This window comes from Lepisosteus oculatus, chromosome 1, assembly GCF_040954835.1.
Source record: "Lepisosteus oculatus isolate fLepOcu1 chromosome 1, fLepOcu1.hap2, whole genome shotgun sequence".
Taxonomy (NCBI): Eukaryota; Metazoa; Chordata; class Actinopteri; order Semionotiformes; family Lepisosteidae; genus Lepisosteus; species Lepisosteus oculatus.
In genome coordinates, this window is record NC_090696.1 from 15240951 (window position 1) to 15257318 (window position 16368).

Consider the following 16368-nt stretch of genomic DNA (forward strand, 5'->3'; position numbering starts at 1 on the left):
TCTCATCAATTTCAGACCATACTGTTCAAGCACAAATACGGCTACAAACGAGAGGAGGATATTTGGCTCATCCTGCCTGTTTGGTAGTTAGTAGTTAATTGATCTGAGGATCTTGTCCAGCTGTTTCTTAAAAGAAACCAGGGTATCAGCTTCAAAGACATGGCTGGGCAGTTTGTTCCACACTCCCACCACCCTTTGTGTAAAGAAGAGCCTCCCATCCTTGATCTTAAAAGCTATTTGACATTGTTTCAGCTTGTGTCCCCCAGTTTGTGTTTCACTGTTCATTCTGAAGAGTTATCTACATTAAAGCCACTCTCCCAGATGGTGGTCCAGCTTTGAATGTTATTCTACAGGGTTTGCTTATCCTGCCGATTGGGTCAAATCTGCAGCCATGACTACTTTATTAACAATACCAGGATCAATAAGAAGAGTACTGGGCCAATTGGTCAAGATAGAGAGGTTTATAGAGAAAGAAACTACTCCACCACCTCCAAAATAGAGAATCAGAATAAAGAAATAAGATTCTGTGTTTTAACTGAGAGTGTGGTAAATGTTCGTTTTATGACAGATCACCAGGGGGACACGTTGTGGGCTGGATGCTACACAGCTACTCGACAGGTGAATGAGAGCTGAAATGTGCATTTCAACACTGCTGCTACCATATTCTCCTGAATATTTTGAGTCACCCAGTCTTGTGCAAATATTGCCTGGATTCCTCAGACATCATATCACCTTTCATCCAGTGTTCTGGCAGCCCAGGGGAAGACAGGCAGACAGGCAGAAGAGTATGGAGACATTAGTCATGAGACAGGAAAGCAGATATAAGCAGACCAACAGCCGGCGACTGCAGAGGAGACTGAGATATTGTTACAGGCCACCTGCTGCTCCGCGTGTGTGCGCCTGTGTGTGTACATTCACAGTTCACCGACAAGACAGAAACAAATAACTTGGGTTAAATGAACAATCCTGTAGTGAAACCTAACCAGGCCACTGAGGCTAGTAGGCCTGCTCTCCTGAGTGCACCAGTAATCAGTGACTCAATACAAAGTCACGTGAGGAATGGTAGCTCACTCACTTACTGAAATGATGGATTAGAATCTCAAAATGAACCTCAGACCTGCTGGCTTGTCACCTTCCTGAGTTTCCCTGAGTCTTGCTTCTCAGGGCTGACCAGGGCCACACATACAGTAGGTTCTGGCCTCTGACAGAATCAGAGCTGAAGGCCAGTTTGCACATTGTTATGGGAGAAGAGACAGCAGGATATCAGAAGGTGTTTGCCTGTGATCATCGCCGCCTGTCCTGCAGGCTCCTGTTTCCACACGGACACTGTAACCCCCCAGAATTACAGCGTTTTCATTCGAAACAATCTCGTTAGGAAGGACAGAGTGGCTGGATCGGACTCCGGCAAGCACTATGGCCAAGTAGTTATCACTGTCCAGACCTCAGCTACCATCTGTGTGGAGTTTGTATGTTCCCTCCATGGCCCTGGTGTGAGTGTGTCTGCCCGGGCTCCAGTACCCTGCCTTGTGCCTCCTGCTTACCAGGATTGCATCTGGCTCCACCGCCACACTGAATTGAAAGAAGCAGCGAGAAAATGGCTGGGTGGAATAATCTGGCTCCCTCTAGTGTTTGATAGTAGCAAGCAGCCTATAATAATAATAATAATAATTCCTTACACTACTTCCAGTGGTGGAGCACATTTCTAGACACTCCACTCAAAGTGCTTTACAGGTAATGGGGATCTCCTCCACCACCAGCAGTGTGCAGCCCCACCTCCATGATGTGACAGCAGCCATAGTGCGCCAGTACCTCACCACACACCAGCTCTCAGTGGGGAAGAGAACAAAGTGATGAAGCCAGCTCAGAGATGGGGATTATAAAGAGGCCACGATCAGTAAGGGCCAATGGGAAATTTGGCCAGGGCACCAGGGTTACTCTTTTCGAGAAGAATCCTGGGATTTTTAATGACCACAGAGAGTCAGGGCCTCAGTTTTATATCTCATCCGAAGGACGGCGCCTGTTTACAGTATAGTGTCCCCGTCACTATACTGGGGCATTAGGACCCACACAGACCACAGGGTGAGCACCCCCTGCTGGCCCCACTAACACCTCTTCCAGCAGCAACCTTAGTTTTGCTCAGGAGGTCTCCATCCAGGTACTGACCAGGCTCATACCTGCTTAGCTCCAGTGGGGCTGCCACTTGTGAGTTGCAGGGTGATATGGCTGCTGGCATAGTATGCACCCCACACACCAGCTCTCAACAGAGTGATGAAGCCAGTTCCTAGATGGTTATTAGGAGGCCATGACTGATAAAGGCCAGGGGGAAATTTGGCCAGGACAGCAGGGTTACACCCCTACTCTTCTCGAGAAACGCTCTTTATAGTGAGTCTGACACTGTGTAGACGCAGACCAACATCCGGGGATCCACTCAAAGCGAACCGGGCGTTGAAACCGCCAATCAGCGGGCTGGGTTTCTGCGCGAGGGTTGGGGAAACGCGCTCCTGCCGACCCCCGGGCGGTGCTGTGTGCGCGCGTACTGTACACTTCGGAAGCGTGTAATCGGCAGTAGGAGACGCGGTATTTCTAATCACTCTCTAGCTCGGCTGAAAAATAAGGACAAAGGAGACACGTGGGGTGTCCGGCGAAAGACCGTCTTGCCTTGTGATGTGGAGTCAGCGAACCGCTTTCAGCAATGTCACGCAGGGAGAAAATAACACGCGGGGGAGGTGATGTCCCGATGAACTCTGTCGATTATTAGGCATAGTAGTGACTGTTCACCCCCTTAGCTGCACACACCGGCAGGAGTAAAACAACCCCGGCCGTCACGGACAGGATTCGAACCTGTGCGGGGAGACCCCATTGGATTTCGAGTCCAACGCCTTAACCTCTCGGCCACCGTGACTGATGGGCAAGCACAGCGCTCACACCGCCCCTGATCACGAACTGCGCTCCTACTGTGGCGTGGTGTCCCCGCAGGGCTTTGTAAATGCAGACAACTGACTGGATCGCTACAGTTCTCGTCTGGTTCACGCTTAAACTTAAGTAATGCTCTGGCCCCTCCGACGGCTTTGCAATGAGAGCACAGTGTACAGCCTCATTAAATAGGTGACTAATTGTGTCCTGAAGAAGACGGACCGAGCCCTTATGACAATACTGAGCGATAAAAAACTTACAGATTGTACTAAATTGTTAGCTGTTTTTAAAGCTTCAATAAAACGCTGAAACCGGAAACTCATGGATTTTGCATCCTAATTCATAATAATTAAACGGACGTACATGTTTTACAATTGGTTTTACTGTATTTTCAACAGCCGCTGAACTTTCCCTTTTGGTCCAGAGGGAGGTGCTGTTGAACCGGTAAAATGATGGACAGGGATAGAAACGGGATTTAACGTGTAAATTGAGAATTCCCGAATCAGTGCAGTGATGATGATCATCCTGTTAGCGGGCAGGCCCAGCATACCGCTGGCGAATAGTAAACCGCTACCAAGTGGGGGTTTTCTAGAAATTTACTTTTTAACGAAGACAGGCTGTCGTCTTGGCTTCCAAGTTCGTCTTTCATGGGGAGGGAACTTAAAAATGCATTATATTAAAAATGCATATCTTTCGATCGTGTATTACTTGCTCTCATACATGGGGTTTCAAAAAAGAATCCATTCCCAAATACAGACACGTCTTCCAGTATTCATAAACCTTGTTCCATTAATACTATTGCACAAGTATTACACAAGCAGGCTCAGTTTGCAGGATTCACTACAGGTGCTGAATAGCTCTGACCTTCACAGGCTTCCAGGTGGCTTAGACGTTTGTTTTACACCGAAGTCTGTTTGCTTGGAAAGGCTGGTACGTCTTTCCGTCTGAAACCACGCCTTGCCCAGAAACGACAGCCAGTTTCCCTTCTCTCGACAGCCTGTGCTCCAGCGCAGTGGGCCGGCGGGCCTGCCCCAGTCCCACTGCGTCTCGGAAGGCCGGTCGGTGCTGGCCCACAGCTGTGGCCTCGGTCCTGGGCTGTGCTGCTGGCTGGGGTCAGTCTGGTTCGGTGACAAGGCTCTAATCCACTCACACGACATTACCTTCAGGTTTACCAGCGTTGGGAATGAACCATCTTGAGCAAAACCGCCCAGGCTTCCACTGAGGCACAGAGCTGCACTGGTTTCAGACTGACCCGGCAGCTGATGTTCATCCATCCGTTCTCTCACCACTCCATCCCATTCCAGGTGGCGGGGGAGCCGGAGTCTGTCCCAGGAAGCCACAGGAAACACCCTGGATGGGACGCCAGTCCATCACAGGGCACACACAGTCATCCACACACTCACATCATGGCCAGTTTCCCCAGGAGCCAGTTAACCTGCCAGCATGTCTTTGGACTGTGGGAGGAAACCCATGCAAAGACAGGGAGAACATGCAGACTCCACACAGACAGCACTCAGGGCCCCAGGTCTGCAAGGCAGCGATGCTTACGACTGAGCAGTTATTGGCAACTAGGATTATGAGTTGTCAAATAAAACCACCCCCCCCCCCCACGACCATCACCCTCCCGCCTTACTGAGACCTCAACACAGGAGGGCCAGAGTGGTGGCGGTGATGTGGTGGCTCTGTGGCTCAGGATCTGCGCCTGTGGCTGGAAGGTTGTCGGTTTGTCTTCCACAGCCGGCAGAGGAATCCTACTCCGTTGGGCCCCTGAGCAAGGCCCTTAACCCCAACTGCTCCAGAGGTGCCGTATAAATGGCTGACCCTGTGCTCTGACCCCAAGCTTTTCTCCCTGTCTGTGTGTCTCATGGAGAGAAACCTGGGGCCTGAGAAAAGACAAATTCCTAATACAAGAAATTAGGACACTTAGCACAAGTGCTCCTGTACACAGATGGTTGTAGGGGTGTGGAACATACTGCCTGGTCACACTTGTGAGTGCCAGGGAAGAGGTAAACTGTAGGTTTAGTGTCACAGAGGACACTGAAACTAACATCAGATTGAAGGTTAAAAGATTTCCTCTCTCTGCTTATGTTTTGCATATCTTGGAGAAAAAAATAAAATGATAATCTGTAATTTTTCAACAGATGAGATTTTTTCTTAGTGGTGTTATCGCCCTGTTGTGAAGGTGTTATCTCTTCCCTGATATAGGTTTTATATACACCCACAGCTCAATCGTTTAATACTATTAGCTGGTAAACTGATTTAGAAAACGCTTATATATAACAAAGGGTACCGCTCTTTAAGAGTGTTTCCTGTTACCCGGCTCAATTAGCCCGGCTGCTATTTATACACCGCTTAGAACTGTCACAGATTCTCGACGGAGCAGGAGGTCTATATACTTATTTGATCTCAGACACACCCCTTTGAAAGAAGTCCCTTATCCTGCAAGTTGAAGGGAAGCCGATGTTTCCTCCTTATGTCAGGAAGTCCGCGGAGATGGGTAGACCTTCACAGGGTCTTATTATAGTCTCTGAAGGGTCCGACCCAATTTTGTCGTCATCTGTAGCTATATAACTGACTGGCCTGTTTCAGCTTTGCCCAGAAGTAACAGACATAATTTTGTCTTTCGTGCGGGTAGTCCCTTGAAGCGCTTCACAGGTTGCAGTTCGGTAAAAAAAAAAGAGTAGGGCAGTGTCTTTCAGGTGAAAATAATACTGTCTGTAAAAACGACAATTGTCACAATGGTACCACTGTAAGGGACTGTAGTTCTGTAAAGCGAGGGTGGAGTGAGGATCTGCGTCAGCTGTAAAGCAAACAGTACGGGTTAATTCAACGGGGGGGGGGAGTAGAAATGAGAAACACGGTGTTTCGGCTGTTGGGCCATATTCTGGTGCGACTTGGTTCCCTTTATCCTTCCTGGGCAGGTATCTGAGCAAACCCCCCCTCCGCGGGCACGGCTTCGCCTCCCCTTTAAGTGTGTGAGGGCAGAGCGAGCGTGGTGGGCAGGTGTCACGCAGACCGTGAATGTGACTGCGGACAGAACCAATCTTGGCAAAGAGAAATGGGGGGAAATGGTTTTAAGGGTAGGTTTTGAAGACCTCATTTCTCTGGCCACTTGTAAAAACTGAGCACATTTTAAAAGTTTTGAAAGTTAGGCGAAAGACAATGCGCGCAAGACGCCGAGAAATACCCTTTAACGGGAAGTAGAAAGATGGTTTGTAAAAAATGCAGCACCCCCCTCGTGTACCGGAGTTGTACACAGTCCAAGTAGTGTGCAGGTCTTGTTGTGAAAATAACACGGTAAAGGTACCCCCTGGTTAGACATCGTTTTAAAAACACACACTTGAGTTAGTTTTATCTCAGACCTTAAGGAGAGTCGCAACAGCACAGTAAATCCCAGCAACAGGTAGGTTGTTTTCCTAGTTTTTGCTGTTTTTAGTGACCTATTCATAATCAAAACTTTGTTCTGGGAACGCAGTGATTGTGTCCGAATCGGTTTTGATTTATTTGTGCTTCCGAGGTGCGGGTCGGTGTAACGTGCCACTCGCTCCATTAGCGAGAGCACCAACCCCTCGCAGTGCGAGAGGGACATGTGCGCTTCGCTCAAGCCCTCAGGTGTCGCAACCCCTACAGGCAATATCATAATAATAAACTTTATTTTATCTAGCGCCTTTAAAGGTGGCTTCTCAAAGCGCTTTACAGGATGACAACAACAATAAATAAGAAGAATACACAAGATAAGACACAATTACAAGATACAGAGGAGAGCGTGGATGGTGGTACTAAAGAAGAGCAGAGGGGTGAAGAATGGAACCAGTTGAGTAAAGGCTCTTCTAAACGAGAAGGTTTTGAGTATGGATTTGAAGGAGTTTAGAGAAGGTGACTCTGATATCCTTGGGGAGAGAGTTCCAGAGCTTGGGGGTGTAACAGGAGAAGGCCCTGGTGAAAGAACCCAGGTGAGTGGTTTCTTCAGTACGAGACCGACATAACAATTAATTCAGCCCTGGTCGCGAGGACTTGTGTTGTACCGTAGATAACTGAGTGAAGAAGTTATTTCGTTTAGCTGACTAAAACAATGACAGCGTATCGCTAGAATGTACCATACCAGAGCGACATCTCTGTAATATTGTAATATATTTCTTTTCCACACATTAACTGGATATGTTTTTGTACAGTCAATGGAATGAGTTGCATATAGGAGAGACAGAGATCTACATTCCAAAATAAGTTATTTAAAAGATTAATCAAGAATGATCATGATGTCTCTATTATACCTGATAAACACGGCGCACAGCTGCATGTGGACGTAGCGCAGAATTAGCGCCCTGATGGGTGTTGTTCGGGTTGATGGGTGAAAGCTCACTCACGACACTGGATTTATAATGGTACATTGGATTCAAATCCAACGTGAGCCTAATTGCAAACAAGCAATTCGCTTTTTGGGGTAAACGGGTGAAAAAAAACAGGTAACAGTAGCTGCAGTAGTTTTAATGTAATGCGAAGGCTGCGCGGAGACATCGATACACAACGTCACCCGCACGGCGAAATGAGGTTCTCAGCGACCGTGACGCCACCGAGACACCCTGCAACTCACAACAACCCACTGCAGCTCAGCAGGTGTGAGCCGGGCCAGTACCAGATGAGAGGATGGGAGACCTCCTGGAAAAACTAAGGCTGCTGCTGGAAGAGGTGTTAGTGGGGCCAGCAGGGGGCGCTCACCCTGTAGTCTGTGTGGGTCCTAATGACCCGGTATAGTGACGGGGTGGTGATGCTGCATAAAAACGAGGTCCTGATTCTCTGTGGTCATTAAAAATCCCAGGGTGTTTCTCGAGAAGAGTAGGGGTGTAACCCTGCTGTCCTGGCCAAATTTCCCCCTGGCCTTTATCAGTCATGGCCTCCTAATAACCATCTAGGAACTGGCTTCATCACTCTGTTGAGAGCTGGTGTGTGGGGTGCATACTATGCCAGCAGCCATATCACCCTGCAACTCACAAGTGGCAGCCCCACTGGAGCTCAACAGGTGTGAGCCTGGTCTGCTGCTGGAAGAGGTGTTAGTGGGGCCAGCAGGCTCCCATTGGCCCTTATCAGTCAGTTATTAAGTTATTAACTATCAGTTATTAAGATTCTTAATAATCCCCGTGTCTGAACTGGCTTCCTCACTCTGCTCTCCTCCCCACTGAGAGCTGGTGTGTGGGGAGGTACTGGTGCACTATGGCTGCCGTCACATCATCCAGGTGGTGGAGGGGAGTCCCCATTACCTGTGAAGCGCTTTGAGTGGAGTGTCCAGAAACGTGCTATATAAGTGTAAGGAATTATAACTGTTGTTATAATTGTAGTGCTGCGCACCTGCTGTGACGTCACATCGCTCGCTCGCCTAAATGCTTTGATTGTTGCGCTTGTGGACACGGTGTGAATCCGCCTTTCTTCACCTCTGGGTTCATTTCATTTTTGCTCGTCCTAGAGATTCATTTGAACACGCACACCTCCTTGGAAAAGTGTGTGTGTGGGGGGGGTTGACTGGAGCAGTACAAATGTCCTAAATGCCTGAGTAATAGTTAAGGATAAAACCAGGCTGAGTTTCACAGTACTCGGCGCTCAGGTCCGGCAGGTGGGGTCCACCGCTCGGTGGCGTTGCCCTTTTAAGACGGAGGGCCCGTGACTGACAGCCGGGCGCGCGCTCAGCGCGAGGTTTGGGCGCGAGGCGCGTCGGTTCCTCTGAGGGGGAAGATGGAGGAAAGTCGCGCCTGGCTGTAGCCGGGCAGTTTCCGAATCTGTGGAAGTGTTTGGCAGCGGTTTCGTCTCAGTTAGACATTACGCATCGCCTCGATCTGGTAAGTTTAAAAGTCTTTCGGCTTTTTTTTTTTGCTGCGTTAGCGACTGCGTGTGAGTTGCGTGGAAGCAGAAAGTTGCTCTCTTGTTTTGTTCTGCCGGCAGTGCAAGTTTATCCGGTGATTTCTGCTGTTTCCTACGAGCCTGAATCCGCACATCAGCGCCGCGCGTAGTCCGTGTTGTCTTCTTTCAGTTGTGGCTACGGTCTTTAAAAGTGCTTTCACAATCCTGTTATTTTCAACTCTCGTGTTAGAGACTCTTCCTTCATCAGCTGTGTTGCACAAGGAAGGAGAAAGCGGCGGTTGTTGTCGTTTCTGATGTTGACACCTGTGCATTTTTAGGAAATTTCATTGCTCGCCGCCTTGTACGAAATCCGTTGCAGTTCAACCCCTCGCTTGTACTCGAGGTGTTTCGTATGTGTGACATGAGAGGAAGCTGAAAGCGCGCTTCACATGCTGGGGAGTCTGATGGACTTCAGGCAGGTGGCTGGCTGCTTGTCCGGTCGTGGTGGGTTTGCATTCGCCTTGAACACGTGAATGAAGGTCCTGTACCTTGGGGAGACGGATGGTTTTTTTTGAATGGCGAGAGCGGGGCTCACGTGGCCTGGGCGGCAGGACCAGCGCGCTCACGTTGCCCCGCCAGCTGTGCGCAGTTAAAGGGCGGGCGGGGCGCTTTCCTGTCGGCGGACAGACGCGCCGGGCGTGAGAGTCCCTCGGGCTCTGGAGTCGCCTGTACTCGCGGCTTCAAGAGGGCTTGAGGACCACGATAAAACCGACAGTGGTTCAACCGGGCACGCAGATCCTTTTGTCGATAACAACGTTTCGTTATAAGACTGCACTAAAGGCTACCCCCTGCAGATCCCCGTTTCAAACGCCTACACATGTGTTTGACACGGATCAGGTTCAGTGGGCCGAGGCAGCTTTTCTAGCAGATCTCCAGGTGACCCAGAAAGATGTGCCGACCGGACCGGCTGGGTCCTCCGTCCACGCGTGCCTGCCCCCCGGTCAGAGGCGGCGGCCTGACTGCTTGTACCCCGGCTTCTGCTAAAACGCGATTTCCGGTTTTTCAAACTCTTCCTTACTGAACGTAGCGGCTTGTAAAAGCCTTGTTTGCTTTGATCCTGCTCGAGTTTCCCGCAGGGAACTGGGAAGTCTCAGCACGAAAGGCGCTATACACGAGTATGTGGCCTCACAGTTCCGGGGTACCAGCCTGGGAACCCCTCTGTGTGGAGTTTGCATGGTCTCTCTAGGGGCATCATGGGTTTTGTAGACCCTCTGTGACGAGTCTTTGCAAGCCCCGGGCTGCTGCTGTTTTTCCCAGGTTACACCTGGGGTCGTTGTTGTCTTGGAGCGTTAATGGCTCCTGCCCAGATGGACAGCCGGACCGGGCCGGACTCTGACTCTGTGGTGGTCATGCTGGCCCGTGGCAGAGCCCGTTGTGTGGAGGTGAACAGTACCAGTACCAGTACCAGTATCAGTCCCAGACAAAGACCCAGCAGCTCACTGACGCGAAGGCACAGGCTGTGACGCTCTCGTTTCTCCCGAGCACTCCAGCAAGTAAGGCCCTCCGTCCCGGAGCCCGTCGGCGCCCCAGCCTGCAGCGGGCGGCCTCGCCCCTGGCGCACGCGGGGTTAAGCTCCCTCTCTCTGCAGAAAGTAGGTTAGAGTCGCAGGGCACTGTGGGTAAGTATCGCAGTTGCATAACCTGGGTGTATAAAAGCTGTGTGTCCCCCCTGCGCAAGTCTCCTGCACTCTTTGTTCCCGGGGTCCTGAGGGGGACGGAGCCGGGGGTTCGGGGCGCCCGGGAACGTCGAGGGAGTGGGGGGGCCCCTGGAGAGGTGCGTTGTGTGGGGGGGGAGGGCCGTGCAGTGGGATCGCATGGCTGTGATGCTCTTTGCCAGACCTGTCAGCTTCATGTTCCGTTTTGTCCCGAGGACCTGTGAGTTGGCGTCTCTCGCGTGATCCTCTGCTTCCGCTCGAGCTACTCCTCCGGTATATAGCGCCCTGCGCTGTTCCGATGTGCGGGCCCCTCCCTGCTGGGGGGGGCCACAGGGCTCGACCCCAGATTCTCCCACGGGGAGCAGATAGATCTCTGGGTCTTGTGGGTCAGCAGACGTGGGCCTCTGGACTGTGGGGGTGCGGTTGAAGAAGGAGGCTGTGCCCCTCCAGCTTCGACAGGGAGATCAAGCACGTGACCTCCCACAACAATCAGCCGCTCCCCACATCTTCACCGCCGCGAAATCCCAGAGGTGCTGGTGGGCGAACTTTAAGGAAAACGAAACTCCCAGCTCGCCGGGGGCTCGGCCACTGTCAGACCTCCGCAGGCAGAACGAGCCGGAGAGATCTGTCTGGGGGCAGGACGCCGCGTGAGGCGCGATTTAAGTTATCGTTTCTCCCGAGCTGTGACTGCAGGCCTGCAGGTTCCGAGCCCGGAAAGCCCCTCTGCGTCTCGCTGCGTGGGCTGGGGCTGGGGCTCGGAGTCCCCTGGGCTCGGCCCGCTGGCCTGCACAGACACTCGGGGTGGGAGGACACTCTCCTCAGGGGGCGTGCCTGAGCAGACAAGGAGGCGAGGTTGGAAAGGCCCTTTCAGGTGGATGGCTGAGCCTCTAGGCGTCTCCCTCTCCCTCAGGTTTCCCTCGACCTCGGCTCGGCGGTGGTGAAGGAGCAGAGGCCCTGCTGCGCTCCCCTCTTCCACAGGCTCGCCGCTGGCCTGGCTCCCTGCGGTCGAGCCAGCTCGGGGTCTGCTCAGGCACGCAGGCGCAGTGTCCCATCTGTTGTCCGTGTGGCTCCATGCCTGTCCTCACTCTCTCTGCTGGACTGTGTTTGGTGGGCCCAGCTAATTAAGGAGCTTGAGATCTCGAGGAAGGGGGGGGACACTGTTCGCAAGCACGTTTAGGCACTAAATGCAAACTTTGTTAACCCTATAAAATCCATTGCGTCTGTTTTTCATACAGCAGAGCTCTGGGTGTCGCGCGGTGATTGGCCGGGAACGGGTGGGCGTGTCGCGTGGTGATTGGCCGGGAACGGGTGGGCGTGTCGCGTGGTGATTGGCTGGGAACGGGTGGGTGTGTTGGAGGGGAGGGGAGGGGAGGGTGGGGGTGCACGGGCCCTCTTTCTCCCCATGTGGTACAGCTGCAGCTACTTTGTTAAGATGAGTTAATAAACAAGTGCTGGTTTTAAAGTGGGACTGGTGTACAGGTGACCGTAAGTGTGGAAACATTAGAGGCTTGGGCAGCGCCTGGGGAGTCTCACACGCTGCTCCTGTGTCCCCAGGTCGCGGCGCTCGCTCTGTTCTCCGCCGGGTCTGGGATATATGGACTTGTACATGATGAACTGTGAGCTTCTAGCGACCTGCAGTGCCCTCGGGTACCTGGAAGGAGACACGTATCACCGCGAGCCCGACTGTCTAGGTGAGTGAGCAGGGTGGGCTCAGCGAGAGAGGGCTAGAGGAGTGGAGTGGGGTGGCATTGGGCTATGGTGGAGTGGGGCTGGGGTGAGATGAGCTCGTTATGGTGGGGTGGGATTGGGCTGCGGTGGAGTCAGTGGGGCTGAGCTGGGGTGGGGTGTGGTTACAGTGGGGTGGGAGGGGTTAAATTGAGGTGGGGTGGGATTGGGCTGCGGTGGAGTCAGTGGGGCTGAGCTGGGGTGGGGTGGAGTTACAGTGGGGTGGGAGGGGTTAAGTTGAGGTGGGATGGGCTTGGGCTGGGGTGGAGAGAGGAGCCTATGTAAGGGCTGGAGACCCTTGAAATGAAAGTCCAGCGCCAGCACATCAAGGTTCAGGGCTCTGGGTCGGCTCTTGAGACCAGGGGTTTGGTTCGTGTGTCACTGATGCCCGCTGTGCCCACACAGAGAGCGTGAAGGACCTGATCCGCTACCTGCGCCATGAGGACGACACCCGCGACATCCGCCAGCAGCTGGGCGCAGCGCAGATCCTGCAGAACGACCTGCTGCCCATCATGGTCCAGCACCACCAGGACAAGCAGCTGTTGGACGCCTGTATCAGGTACAGGGGCAGCGGGGCCTGGGGGACCGTGGTGCTGGGGACGGGAGGAGAGGGAGAGAGGGGGCGGACTGTGGCGTCAGTAACTGGGGTATTGGTAATAGTTGTAATGTAATGGTGACAGTATTAACCGATCAGTTGTGTGGAGAATAAATTGTAATTTAAAAGTTTTAAGTATTGAGCTCTTTTTTTACCCTGATCTTCTGTTGAGTTCACTTGTGAACCAGGACAGTACTGATCTTGTGTGACTGCTCTCTTCTCCTCCTGCTCTGGCACTTAGGGTGTGCAGTGAAGGAGGTTCTGCCTGCTCATTTTGTAAGGTTTGGAGAGTGCTCAGTGCAGGAAGAGATGTAATGTCACAGACAGGACGTGGGTTTTGCCCTCTCTTACAGGTTGATGGTCAATCTTACCCAGCCTGCCCTGCTGTGCTTCGGGAAGGTCCCAGATGACCCTTCCTTCCGGCATCACTTCCTGCAGGTGGTGTCCTACCTGCAGGCCTACAAAGAGGTGAGTCTTGCTTCTCCAGAGATGTTTCCTTCCTGCGGGGAAATCTCCGGAGGCAGGGATTTAAGACGGATGTTCAGTGCAGACGGGGAAGGGGCAGATCTCGCTGACAAAGAAGGCTGATGGGTACGCGGAGCATGTTTCACAGACACCGCGTTGAGGCAGATCCCCCCCAGTAACCCCGAGCAAACACCTGCAAGTGATCCTGGGATCAAGACACCACCAGCCCGCCTGCAGGCAGGGCTGAGGAGTCTAGCCCTCTCTCACTCGTGGTCTCTCTTCACGTTTTAGTCCAGGTTGAGCCGGGGGCCGCGCACCTGCAGGGCCTTGCGATTCAGAGGGGGGGCGTCCCTCGGCGCTGCTCGGGCCCGACCCGGCGCGCTGTTTGGGGCCGTCCCTGCTCATTCTGCTCTGCTTTCTGTTTCTGGTCCAGGCCTTCGCCAGCGAGAAGGTGTTCGGCGTGCTGAGCGAGAAGCTGTACAACCTGCTGCAGCTGGTGAGCAGACTCCACCCGCAGGGGGCGCCGAGGAGGGGAGCAGGGCCAGCGTGGGGGAAGGGAGATGATGGATTTAAATGCTGTTTGATAACTTCAAACCCTTTCCACGTTTCGTCATAATCTCCCTGGGTTTTTGACAGTTGTATGGATAGTACTTGCAGAGCCATAAGAGCGGATAACATCTTCACCTGGATGTCCAGGTGGGTTTCCTCAAAACGGAGTAGACAGCACAGGGTATCCAGCGTCTTGGCATTAATATCCAAGGTCCTGGAAACTCAGCGTAGCCGAAACGGGTCAGGGCCTGCTGGGAGTTTTATTTCCCGGGAGCGCTGCTGTGAGGCCTTGAGGATCCTAACTGGATAGGCTTGGTTTCCGCTGGCTGATAGCCTGGGGGAAGAGGAGGAAAAGAGAGGATCGCTGAGGTCTCTCTGTGGCCCTGGTCGGAGCAGATGAGCTCCGCTCTGGGCGCAGGCCTGTCTCTGCAGAGCCCAGAGGTGGGGAGCCAGGCGCCCTTTCCTCGAGAGGGAACAGACCGAAATCGGTCACGGGGGGGGCGCAGGCATAACCAATCCTCCTTGTTGGCGTCCCGAACTCCGGTCCGGGGGGGGGGCTCGGGGGTCCTCGAGGCCGGGCGTTGGCGTTGGCCTGTCTCTCACGCGGCTGTCCCCCGCCGGCAGGACTGGGAGCAGCGGCAGGAGGAGGACAACCTGCTGATCGAGAGGATCCTGCTGCTGGTGAGGAACGTGCTGCACGTCCCCGCGGACCCCTGCGAGGAGAAGGTGAGGGGGGGGGGGGGGCCGTGCCGGAGCTCTCCCAGCCGTCCCCGGTGAACGGCTTTGCTCGGGCCCGTGGGATCCTGTCCGCTGTCAGACGCGTCACCCCGCTCACATCCACGTCTGCCTGGCTGACGCTCTTGGGGATACCGGCAGCGCTGGCGTGGAAAGGAGCCTGTTGCGGTTTCACATCCCCTTCCACAGCGTGCAGTCTGGTGCAGATTCGTAACGGCTGGAGAGCGCGTCCCCTTGTGTTTGGTTAATTCAGCTTTATTTGTCATTAAACTTAAACAGGTGCATAATATAGGGAAAAGTGTTTCTCATGAGTCACTCGGGTGCAGTATAGAAATAGAACAGAAGAACAGTAACACAATAACAGTAACAGTATAATAACATAACAGTGTAATCAAAACTGCAAATCCGCAAACAGAGAAAGAATACAACAGGACAAAAACAGTGCAAAAGTAATTCAGGGAACAGTGCAAAAATAGTACGGTGATTAATAAATATTACAACTAATACAGTTTTAAGTACAGTTTGGGGAGAGAAGTGTTCCTGGGGACGGAGTGTCTGGGGGTGTCTGGCAGCGCTCGGGCCCGAGTCGGGCTCGGCTGTGTGCGCTGCAGGGCCACGCTGACGGGCTCCTCCCCGCGTCTCCGCTCTCTCTCCCCCCCCGCCTCCCAGAACGTGGACGACGACGCCAGCGTCCACGACCGGCTGCTGTGGGCCTTGCACATGAGCGGCATGGACGACCTGCTGAAGTTCCTGGCCAGCGCGCAGAGCGAGCAGCAGTGGAGCCTGCACGTCCTGGAGGTCATCTCCCTCATGTTCCGGGACCAGGTCAGGGCGCCCCGCCCCCTCCCTGTCGACCTGGGGGCTTCACTGGTGAAGAGGCTGCAAGCGCCTGCAGATCTTGCTGGCCGTGGCTCTGCAGGCCCTAGCTTGGAGGGCACTGATCGGGGCCATTGGTGCCGTTCACAGTGGCTCACGGTCAAGCGGCTGCAGCTCTTAATTCCCAGGATTCCCCACTTCCCCCCCCCACTACCCCGATCGAAAATGCCGCAGAGGGAATGAACGGTCCCTCCTGAAGCGTGATCCCTGATGCGGGGCGGGCAGTGGGGCTTCGTCCGTCTCCCGCCGCGCCTGACCCACGCCCCGCTGTGTTGCAGACCCCGGAGCAGCTGGTGGGCGCCGGCCAGGCGCGCTCGGCGCAGGAAAAGCAGAGGGACGCCCAGGAGCTGCTGGCGCTGCGGCAGAAGGAGCAGGCGGAGAGGCGGAGCCGCTCGCTGCAGAGGGGAACCAGGTGCAGCCCCCCAGCCCCTCGGGGACAGGGCCAGGGCCGTGAACCCACTGCCAGAGGGTTTGTGGGTTCAAGTCCTGATTGTAGACACGACTGTACCTCCTTGAGGAATCGACCCCCCCCCTCTCCTCCCCAGCTGGATATTGGCATTGCTGGAGGGGTGATTCCTAATGGAGCAGAGCTGAGCCCCTTCAGCTTTACTGAACCCAGGATGAGCTCTGGAGCCTCCTCTGGAGCCTCTAGTCCTACCTTACAGCAGACCAGTCTGTAGTGCTAGCCTTAAGAGGGCTCTGCATGGCATTGCTCGTGCTGTCTGGAAGGAACATGAGATGCCACACCTTCCTCTAGTCATGCCCACTGCACCCTAACAGCGGTACAGCTGTATCTCGTTTGCACCCCTTGTCTGTGAACAGTATCACCTGGTGTCACGTCGATGGCCTCCAGGTGACTTAGGAGGACTGTGCCTTTCCTCCGAGTGGCACTGGACCCCTGTACGTGGGCTTCTGCACTAATGGGTGGCGGGGTCGGAGGATCCGTTCTGCATTTTCTCCCCCCCCG

At 53.7% G+C, this 16368-nt stretch overlaps 1 protein-coding gene and 1 non-coding gene across 7 annotated transcripts in view; one reads left to right on the forward strand and one right to left on the reverse strand.

Moving 5' to 3' along the window:
• Positions 1–2820: 2820 nt before the first annotated feature.
• Positions 2821–2902, reverse strand: trnas-cga (transfer RNA serine (anticodon CGA)). Its single transcript has one exon. It is a non-coding gene; the product is annotated as a tRNA-Ser (tRNA).
• A 3296-nt stretch (positions 2903–6198) lies between these two features.
• timeless (timeless circadian clock) overlaps positions 6199–16368 on the forward strand; it is a 28638-nt gene continuing 18468 nt past the window's right edge. Inside the window, exons 1-8 of one of the 6 annotated variants that reach the window (XM_069178644.1) lie at positions 6199–6316; positions 12011–12147; positions 12587–12740; positions 13130–13244; positions 13675–13737; positions 14415–14516; positions 15195–15350; positions 15680–15813. In XM_069178644.1, coding sequence (XP_069034745.1) covers positions 12051–12147; positions 12587–12740; positions 13130–13244; positions 13675–13737; positions 14415–14516; positions 15195–15350; positions 15680–15813 — 821 coding nt within the window. In that variant the 5' untranslated portion in view covers positions 6199–6316; positions 12011–12050. Of the gene's footprint in view, positions 6317–6773; positions 6867–8469; positions 8742–10433; positions 10576–10612; positions 10677–12010; positions 12148–12586; positions 12741–13129; positions 13245–13674; positions 13738–14414; positions 14517–15194; positions 15351–15679; positions 15814–16368 lie in introns of those variants that run through there. The other 5 variants (XM_069178647.1, XM_069178651.1, XM_069178642.1 and 2 more) reach the window with 5 other exon arrangements.